This window comes from Vombatus ursinus, unplaced genomic scaffold, assembly GCF_900497805.2.
Source record: "Vombatus ursinus unplaced genomic scaffold, bare-nosed wombat genome assembly UNPS02014859.1, whole genome shotgun sequence".
Classification (NCBI taxonomy): domain Eukaryota; kingdom Metazoa; phylum Chordata; class Mammalia; order Diprotodontia; family Vombatidae; genus Vombatus; species Vombatus ursinus.
The window spans coordinates 225478-236139 of NW_020954637.1; the positions used below are offsets into that span (position 1 = coordinate 225478).

A 10662-nucleotide genomic window follows, 5' to 3' on the forward strand; every position below is an offset into this window, starting at 1 on the left:
GAGAATATTGATACTAGAAAGAGACCTTAAAAACTGCCTAGTCCAGTACCCTCGTTTTAGCTCGAAGGGGCCTGAGACACCATCTCACCCAATTCCCTTATTTTACAGATGATGAAACCGAGGCCCCTGGCAGTTAACCTTAACCTCCAACAGTAAATACGGGGCTGAGCCCTTGACTGCCAGTCCAGGGATTTTTCCCCCGTAAGATGCTTCCATTATCGGGTGGGAACTCTGAGGGCCGACCCTCTCCTTCCCCTAAGGGCTCCTCTCCAGTTTGACCTAAACTCCTCTTTTCCCCTGCCTCACTACCTTTCCCTAGGTGGTGGCCCTGGGGGATGTCCCCGATGGCACGGTGGTGACGGTGATGGCCGGCAATGACGAGAATTACTCGGCTGAACTGCGTAATGCTTCGGCCGTCATGAAGAACCAGGTGGCCCGATTTAACGACCTTCGATTCGTTGGCCGGAGTGGCCGAGGTGAGGAATCGGGGTTTATCCTGGCTAGAGTGGGGGGTGGGGAAGTGATACCACACATGGCGGCCAGGTGGAGTGAAAGAGAAGCACGACATAGAGGGTCGCCAAAAGGAAGCAGCCTTGATGATCTGTGAGGTTGGGAGAACCAGGGAGGAAGATGCAGGGTGAGACACCCACAGGCTGTCCAACCAGGAAGGACCTTAGGGGTCATCTCATCCAGTATCCTAGTTTATACTTGAGAAAACCAAGGCATGGAAGAAAGGTTCAGTGATTTGTCCACAGTCACCCAGGTAGTGAATCTTAGACGACATTCAATTCCACGTCCTCTGACTCCAAGCCTAGCCACTTTGCTTTCCCATCAGAATGGGTGGGCAAGGGGGATACCGGCAGATGAGGCACCCAGGGACAAGTGACAGATTGGAGAGGGCCCCCAGAGACAGACGTTCCAGGGACAGGGACTGCCTCTGGACGATGATGTGTCTGGGCTCGGCCCAGCCCAGCCTGGCCCAGCCCGAGGAGATGAAAAGCCTTGGGCCTCTGAGGTGGTGAGGAAGCCTCTGCGGGCAGGCTGTGTCGACCCAGACTCAGTGTGGGTGACAGGCGGTTTAGATCTGAAACCTACCCAGGACTTAAGTCATCCCCTCGGCTCTGGGTAGGGGAGAGCAGAAAGCAGGGGCCCGGGGCCTCACGAGATGACTTCAAGGCAGGATAACAGATGACGGCGGGAGGCGAGGGACTCCGTGGGGATGGTAGCAGATTATTAGCGGGGCAAATGCCCTCCCTCCATCCAGTCCCTCAAGGGGCCGGGTCTGCCTGCCAGCCAGCCGTCTCTGTAAAGAAACCCAATGGTGTCCCTTGCCATCCCCTCCCTGATTCTGTATAAACTGTGAGGGTTTTGATGCTCAGTAAACAGAATTGTGCATTTCATCACCAATAAACAAGGACGGGGAAGGCTTTCGTTCTTTAGAAAGGGCCAATCTTGCGTTTAACGGGCATCTGGGCTGCATTTTTCCTCTTTAACTATTCAAATGTATACATCCAAACGTCAAACATATTTTGACTTTTCAGCATTAATTAAAACCAGGGCATTATTTGCATGTAATAACTGTTTATTCGTGCTTTTTATGAAACTGGAATAGTTTACATTCTTTTAGACGTTTCCTGTTCCTGCTGGCCTGATTTCTCAGTCGCAGATTTCTTTCAAACACTGCCCTTAACTGGTTACAGGTTGATGGATGGAAAATGTTTTCTTTTATGAATTAAGCTTTCATTGCTGCGCTAAATTATTCTGTTAGGCTCTTTTATTTTTTTCATCCCCAAATTTCCAAACTGCATGGAACTGAATCTGAGCCCCGATCTGGGACTCTGGATTCACTCTCTCCGGTTCTGGCGGATACCCTCGTTTGAGACCAGGGGGAACGGAGTGGGGCGGGGGCACCCTCACCCTACACACCCCTCCTCTTGCCTGGGGCTGTAGTGTGGGGACACCCTCATCCTAGACACCCCTCCTCTTGCCTGGGGCTGTAGTGTGGGGGCACCCTCATCCTAGACACCCCTCGTCTTGCTTGGGGCTGTGGCACGGGTCACGGACACCCTCCCCCAAGATACCTTTCTTCTTGCCTGGGGCTGTGGCATGGGGGCACCCCTTTCCTTACCTGGGGCTGCCCCTTGAATGTCTCTGGGCCTGACCGTGCAAAGGGAGGCCGGTGGTCTGCTCATGAGATGACGTGTGTCAAGGGAGTGGTGGCTCTCGGAGCCGTGGGGAGATTGTCCCCCTCTCTGTCTCTTCCCTTGGTGGACTCATGAATCCCTCACCTCTCCCTCCCCTTCTCATGTTCCCACAAATCCCCCCCCTTGTCTGTCCCCTCTCTCATTTACCCACTAATCATTCCTTGCTCCTCTCACCCTTACACGGACAAATGGCCCTTGTCTGTTCCCTCAAATGGGCTTGTCTCCCTCCACGTACCTTCGGGTTCCTCCCTTCTCCCTCGCTCCCTCCCTCCCCCACGTGCCCACATAGCGGCCAGGTAGCCACAGGATGCTTCCCTCTTCTGCCCCTTGTACCCACTAAGTGCTCACCTCTCTGCTCCCCTCCCCTCGTGCCCTCAGGTTGCTCCCCTCTCTCTGTGGATCTTCCCATTTCTGCCTCCTCCCTCCTCTCCGCAGGCCCAGGAGTGGCTCACCTCTCTGTCCCCTTCTCTGGTGGGCCCACAAATCACTCCTCTCTCTCCAAGTCTTTCTGCACCCCTCCCATCTCCTCCCTCTCCCTCTGGTATCCTCAGATCAATGACCTGTCCTAGCGGCTAGCATGCCCATGAATCTCTCACCTCTCCTTCCTCTCCCCAATATGCCCGCAGATCAATCGCCTTCCCTCTTCTTCCCCCGTGCACCCAGGAATCGATGCCCGGTCCCTCTTCTCCCTGAATCATGCACCAGTCTTTTGCCTCTCTACCCCTTCCCTTCTGCACTCACCTACCTGGCCTCGAGTAGCATGGACCCACGCGAGCTCCCCCAGCCCTCCCTTAGCCCTGGGAATCGTCTCCTCTCCCCTTCTCTTCATTCCCTGTTGGCAGTGCTTGCATCTGTGCCCTCGCCCACCACACACACACACACCCCGGAGCAGAACAGGGTACAAGTCCTGAAGACCAGAGACACCCCCTCCCAACCCCCCCCGAAGTTCAGGAAGTTGTCATTACCAGTGATCTTATTTGGGCGGAAGGACCGATAAAACTGTAAACCGTAGCCCCAAGCCTTAACCCCAGAGAGGGCGTGCGCACACACACGCACACACACACACACACACACACACACACACACACACACACCCCCGAGGAGTCTAGAAGCTGCCGATGTTGATGGAAGCCGCTGCTCATTTCTTTCCCTCCTGCCACCCCCACCCCATACTTCAGACAGCAAATATAGACAAGTTAATTTCCTTATGCATTTGACTGTTCCTTAGTTGTGAGTGACTGGCGAAAAGCTTCACGGTAGCTTGTTGGGGGCTGTGGGGAATGGGGAATGAGATGGAAAAGATGGTGATGTTTAGTAATATTTTGCTAGTGCAACCAAACATGGATTCCTTGTTTGTTTTTTTCCCATATCTCGAAGCTTTCACCTTGCTTGTCACCTCATTTCATCCTTACCTCAGCCCCAGGAGAGAATCAGGGCAAGCATGGTGATTCCTATGTCACATATGAGGAAATTGAGGCCCAATATAGAGGGAAATTTTTCCAAATAGAGGGAAATGGGCTTGCCAAGGGCAGACAGCTAGCTTGAGGAAGGACCAGAGTCAGTTGGCTCCCAGGTAAGGGGGTCTGTGGCATTGGGGCTTAGTAGAAAGGTTTCTGGCTCCAGGCTCCCAAGACCTGGATCCAATTGCACCCGTGATGCTTTGCCAGCTTCATGACCTTGACCTTTGTGGGCCTGTTTCCCCATCTGTAACATGAAGAGGTTGGCCCGCATGCCTTCTGAGGTCCCTCCCAGCTCCAAGTCTATGAGGCCAGGATGTCTGGACCAGGAAGAAGTTAGAAGTTTCCCACTCTGCCCTGCTATCTGCTACTCCTCCCCTCCCTGGGCCTTAGCCTCCTGGCTTCCCCGCCTTCTGAAGGCTCTTCCAGCCCGAATATTCTCTGACTCCAGAACTGAGATGTGATGTAGAGTGCGGGGGAGAAACAGGAAATCCCAGGAGATGCAAATAGTCTGGTGGGGGTGGGAGAGGTAGAGGGTTACAGCTATGAGTAAGAAGGCCAGACATCTCTAAAGAAGGCTTGTGCCTGCTCTGCAGCTGGTAGCCATGTGTAGAATGATCCATTTTACAGATTGGGAAACTCCCCTTTTGAGAGAACAAGTCTGTAATTGACAAGGGCATGAGGCTTCTAAACCCTCTGCTGGGGAGGCTGGATGGGGAGGTGGTCCTTCTCACCAGCTGTCCCCAGCGAGAGGGCAATTAGGACAGTAGCTGGAGTCCCCGCCTGAACTTGGGTTCCCTACCTCTTTCCGTAGGGGTGAGGCAAATGGGCAGTGCCTCATGAAGGAATCCCACAGCAGGGTGAGGAGGCAAGCTACCAGCTGATACAGAAATGGCCCAGAGAGAAGAAAGGGGGTGTGGCAGAATGAGCATTGGATTTGAAGGCAGAAGATCTGGGTTCAAATCTTGGCTTTGCTACTCTTTTTTTCTTTTTTTACTTTGTGAGTTTGGGCAAATTGATTCATCTCCCTGGGCTTCATCTGTAAAAAGAGGTGGATGGTCCCTGACTTAACCCCAGAGTGGTTCATGTGCAGAACGCTGGGGATGAAGTCAGAAGGCCCAGCTCTAATGCTGCTGTGCCCCTTCCCTTGTCTAAACTTCCGTTTTGACATCTGTGAGATGAGGGAGATGATCCTGGTACTTTTCTTCCATTGTAGAGTTATTTCAAGGAAAGTGCGTTGAGATCCTTAAAGCACCATAGAAATATTTGCTAGACCTAGAGGTCGCTGGATCCAGTCTCCCTATTTTACAGATGAAGAATCTGAATTCCAGAGAGGTTATTATTATTATTTAAATAATGACAATAATTATTAACATTAATTATTATAATTAACAGCCAGCTAGGTGATAACAGTGGATAGGTTTGTGAAGTGCTTTATAAATATATCATTTGATTGTCACAACAACCCTGGGAGGGAGGTGTTATTATCATCCCCATTTTACAGATGAGGACAGTAAAGTGACTTGCCCATGGTCACACAGCTTGTTAGTGACTGAGGCGGGATTTGAACTCAGCTCTTCCACGCTCCAGACCTGATGCTCTCTTCACTGGGCCCCCTAGCTGGCGCTGAATCGGGATGAGCCCCTGGGAGTTGGGGGTAGGGGTGACGCCAGCCTTCCCACAGAGGACAAACTGACTCTAATTAGAAAAAGATTAGAAAAAGTTTGAGTCCAAGCTCCCATGCTGATCAGTAGTGGTATCAGGGGCCTGAGCGTCCCCCTCCCAGGGGCATGGCCAACATAAGAGATTTAGTCTCAAAATAAAGCAAAGCTGATCTGCCTAATTGAATCCCAGGTTAGAGGAGACGTGCAGGGGAGAGAAGGACAGACAGACACCTTAGGAGGGGGGTCAGGGAGGGAGACAAGACCACAGGCATGGTACAGTGGGTGAGTGATGCCGTCAGAGGTCCTGGGTTCAAATCCCTCCCCAGATGCTTACTACCTTATCTTTGGGCACACGGCTTCCCTCCTCTGCAGCTCCAGATCTCCATCAGTTAATGAGGGAATTAGACTAGGTCATCTCTGGGATGGCCCACCCGTCTGTAAAGCTATGAATCCCTCCTTCAAGAGAGAAGTTATCAGACCAGCTGAACTGATGGGGAAGGATGGTCGTAGGGTCAGATTCACAGTGGGAGAGGCATACAGTCAGCCAATAGTCATTTATTAAGGGCCTACTGCATTCTGTGCTAGGCACTGGGGAGACAAAAACAATCCTCCCCTTCAAGGAACTCCTATTCCCCGTCACGGGCAGACAGGTGAAGCCCCGGCCCCATCCCCTGGCACTATCTCGGCCTTTCAGGAGAACACCAGCGATCCGGGACTATAGGAAAAACTCTATCACCTCTCCATCAGGAAAGATATGTGTTGGGAGATGGCCCTGCTGCCTGGTGACATTTGTCCAGGATGACATCTCTTAGAGGAGGCAGATTTAAGGAAATGGGGGTCGGGCATGGAAATTGAAGTTGCCGCCGTCCCCAGATTCTTTAGCCTGATCAGACACAGGAGAGGATGGATAGAATGAAGGAGCCTAGGATAGGCATGGAGCAGGCCAGGGAGCAAATGCTGTGCCTCTTATTAGAAACAGTCACCTGGACCTTCCCTGAAACTTTTGGAATAACAATAGTTAATAGCTAGCACCTGAGTAGAACTTTGAAGTTTGCAAAACACCTGACAAATATCTCATTTGATCCTCACAACACTCCAAGGGGATAGATACTGCTATTATCCCCGTGTTACAAATGAGGAAACTGAGTCAGACAGAAGTGCCCAGAGCTAGTGAGGGTGTGAGGCTAGATCTGAACTCAGGTCCTCTTGACTTCAGCACTCTGTCCACTGCACTGATGGGGATCTTCTGTGCTTTCAACTTGTAGGAAGTCCTTTTTTTGGTTTGGGGAGGGAGGATGGAAAGGTTCAGCTTCTAAACTGATTTTGCTCCAGCTAAGGACTCAAGGGTAATTTCAGATTTGAATTTCCGTGAGGACCTAGACTTGGTAGTACTGACAAATGTTTTGCAGACTCTCCGTCCTCTGGATTAAAAACAAACAAACAAAAAACCTCAAAAAAACCCAAAACAGTTTTTCGTGATAAAAATAACCATCAATCAAACAAAGGAGAAAAATCATGCTTAAAACCAGCAATTCCAAATTCTTTAGAGTGTGATAGGAGGAGCAATTATGTTTGTAAATATATTTGGGTTGGGGGAATTTCATCAATATGGGGAACTCCCGCTGTGGAAACCCCCTCCATTGATGCAGGTTGGCACCTTATCTGTAAATTAGTCTTAGACCATTGCCCGAGAAACTGAGAAGTAAAGTGATTTACGCAAGATCCCTCAACCAGTGGGTGTCAGAAGCCTTCTTGACGCTAAGCCCAGGCCTCTCTCCAGCATACCACACTGCTGCTTAGACACACACACACACACGCGCACACACACACACACACACAATCTATACATATATGAACATACAAATACAATATATAAATGTATATGAGTGTGCATATGTGTGAATTTTAAACAAAATGACATTTTTTCTGTGCTTACTTCTGATCTTTTTTTTTTCATTTGTATTGTTTACATATTGTCTCCCCAATTAGATTGTAACCTGCAGGAGGGCAGGAACTATCTGGAGTGTATCCATAGCCATTAGGACAGTGCCTGGCCCAAATCTGGCTTTAGGTACTTACTAGCTGCGTGACCTTGGGCAAGTCATTTCATCTCTGCATCAGTTTCCTTCACTGAAAAAGGGAGAAAATAACAGAATAACACCTATCTCAAAGGGTTATAGTGAGGATCAAATGGGATAATATTCATAAAGTCTAAGCACAGTGACTGGCACATAGTAGATGTTACATCAAAATATATAATATTATCTATTGTATCACCTAATTATAGATAGCATTATATAATCAATATGTAATATATAATAAGATCATATTATAATATGATATATGATAACATTTATATTATATTTATATTATATACAATAACATTATGTATGATATTTATATGTAATAGCATTATCTTCTAATATTTATGATATATAATAACATTGTATATTATAATATATAATATATAATATATAATGAATAGTTTCCAGCCTGCTTGGTAAATGCTTGTTGACTGACTGTGTGCCTAATCACATTTTTAAAATATTGTCAGCATATATGTGTTTTTTCTAACCCTGCTTTATTTTACATCCCTTCATATAAAGGCATTTCATCTTCATATTCCTCATATTTATCTTTCCCTGTGATGCAATATTATCCTATTAAATGGATGTAAATAGCATGGAATTTGAAGTGTTAGAGCATGATTCTTTTCTGTATACATGTGTGATTGCAAACACCTTCTCTGTTTCTTGATTTGTAAAGTGATGGAGCTGGAGCAGACAGTAACCAAGGAGGCTTTCTGATCTAATTCCTGTGCTCCTACAATAGGCCACAGTTTGTCCAGTCCTTCCTCAATCTTGGATATGTAGGCTAGTTAGAATTTTTTCCTATAACAAATATAAGGTATTTTGAATGTTTTCATTCATCCATATATATATATGTATACGTGTGTATATATCTCCCCACCCCTTTTTTTTATCATCTTCTTTCAATGACACCCTTAGAATTTAGTCCTAGCAGAAGGATCTTTGAGTCAAAGGTTAAAATGAAATCCACAGTTTCCACTGAAAATCACCAGATTGTTTTCCAAAAAGGTGGCACCAGTTGGCAGTAGCTTTCCTGTTTCCTCACAGCCTAGCTCAGAGGCCCAGAAAGGAGTAGACATCAATTGAGACTAATGATTACCACCACCCCTAACACATGAAAATCAGTGAGAGATTGTCCCTTCATATTTTGTGGTTCTCTTTGCCAATGTGATAGGAATGCACTCTCTCTGATTCTCTCTCTCTCTCTCTCTCTGATTCTTTCTCTCTCTTTCTCTCTCCTCCCCCCCCTTCTCGCTTTCTCTTTCTTTCTCTCCCCCACCCCAGAGACACTTCTAACTTATATCTTCAATCATGTTTTATTTGTTAAACCTCTTGGTCTGCCATCTTCGGTTTTCTACTTTCTATCCATGTGAGTTTGGGGGAAAGATTGTATTCACTTTTCCTCCCTGGCCTTAGCCCACTCAGCCCAAGTCATCAACGAGACAGCCTAGGGTCTTTTATCAAGTGTACCAAACATTTGTATTTGAGAAAAATCATAAATGATAGCTCCTTTGGCTTTCTAATTGGTTAAAAACTCAGGTCCTGGTGTTTTCACCACGGTATTGTGGTTTAGTTACTGTAACTTCAAGCTAATCTCTTCGTACCTTGCTGTCCTGAGTTAGACTTGACTTTCCATTATGCATTTCACAGTAGGCACCTCCTAATTATAGAAACTCTAGGGTACCACCATCTAGGGGGTGAAAAAAGCATTCATTGTCTACATGGCATGAGTGTCTATGGACATCAACATGAGCTGTACAATTCTGCCTGCAGTGGATGTGGGAAGGCACTGGAAAGCCAGTCCAAGGCAGCTAGGGGGTGCTGTAGTGCACGGGGCGCTGTAGTGCACAGAGCGCTGGGCCTCTCTTCCCAGTCAGGAAGACCCGAGTTCAAATCTACCCTCAGACACTTAACTATGTGACCTTCTGGGTCCTCCCCAAATGGGAAAGTCACTTACTCTCTCAGCCTCAGTTTCCTAAACTGTAAAATGGGGGTAATAGAAATAGCACCTACCTCCCAGACTTGTGAGGCTCAGTCAGGATAATATTTGTAAAGCACCTAGCACGGTGCCTGATACATAGTAGGAACTTAATAAAGGCTTATTCCCATCCCCTTCTTCCAAAGTACTCTGGACCTGTGTGATAGGGAAGGGCTACTGTCCACTTGAGGCCTTAGCGAGAACTGGGTTAGTAAAGGCATGGAAGGCTAGTGCCCAGTAGTCTGGGATAGCTGACTTGTAGAACTGATTCTGGCTGTAAGGCAGCAGCTAATGCCTGCTTTGCCCTCCTGGGGATGCGGGGGTTTCATCCCCCAGATGGCTTTGCTTAGGGTGAGGCAGTGTGCTTAGCACTGGATTTAGGAGTCAAGCACTAATGGGTTCTGATCTGGACCCTGCCATTACCTAGTGGTGACCGGTCATGGCCAAGTTACTTCCCCTTGACGGTCTTTCTCGGCGGTGGCATTTTATGTTCTGAGCCCCTCTCAGTTCCGATGTTCCGTGTTCTAGGGTCTTTTTCAGATCTGAAACTCTCTCTTCTAGGTTGCTTTCCAGTTCTGACATTCTCTGTTCTAAGATTCCTCCCATTTCTGACATTCTGTGTTCTAAGGGCCCTCCCAGCTCTGACATCCCATGTTCTAAGGTTCCAAGGTTCTATGCAATTCCGGAATTGACTTTGCCAGTTACCAGACTGACAATTCATTGTTTGCGCTGTGTTCATCTCCACATGGGAGGTAAAGAGGACTAGGGTCCAGCCCTCAGGCAGGTCACAGTCCAGCCAGGCTGGACCTGCATGCACCCAGATCATTTACCACGTCGGGCAGTGTGGGCCAAATGCCTCAGGAGTTCAGAGGATGGACAGATGGCAGAGGGCTGGGGGTTGTCCTTAGAGGTGGGGGAATTTGAGCTGGGCCTGGAGAGATGAACAGACTTTTTAACCGGCAGAGGGGAAAGGATGAACCAAGATACAGAGGCAGGGAACGTCAGATTGGTTTTGAGAGACTGTGAATCACTCTGTTTGTCTAAAGGGCCTTACAGGGGAGGAATGAGAGGGTAAGGAGACAGGGTTCTTAGGCCAGGGCCTGGGATGTCAGGTTAGAGAAGTGGGAAGAGAAGGGCTGTGGCTACAGAATGAGAGCACTCAATCCAGGGTATCCATATTAACTAGTTTGAGGAGAGTTAGGTTATAATCTTAGAGCTGGGAGGGAGCTTAGAACACAGACTGTCAGAGCTGAGAGGGAGCTTAGAACA

The 10662-nt window shown here is 48.0% G+C and overlaps 1 protein-coding gene across 2 annotated transcripts in view; it reads left to right on the forward strand.

Moving 5' to 3' along the window:
- Positions 1 to 10662, forward strand: part of RUNX3 (runt related transcription factor 3) — a 106873-nt gene that overhangs the window by 64559 nt on the left and 31652 nt on the right. For both annotated transcript variants that reach the window (XM_027841353.1, XM_027841354.1), the window contains one exon: positions 320 to 476. In XM_027841353.1, coding sequence (XP_027697154.1) covers positions 320 to 476 — 157 coding nt within the window. The remainder of the gene's footprint in view (positions 1 to 319; positions 477 to 10662) is intronic.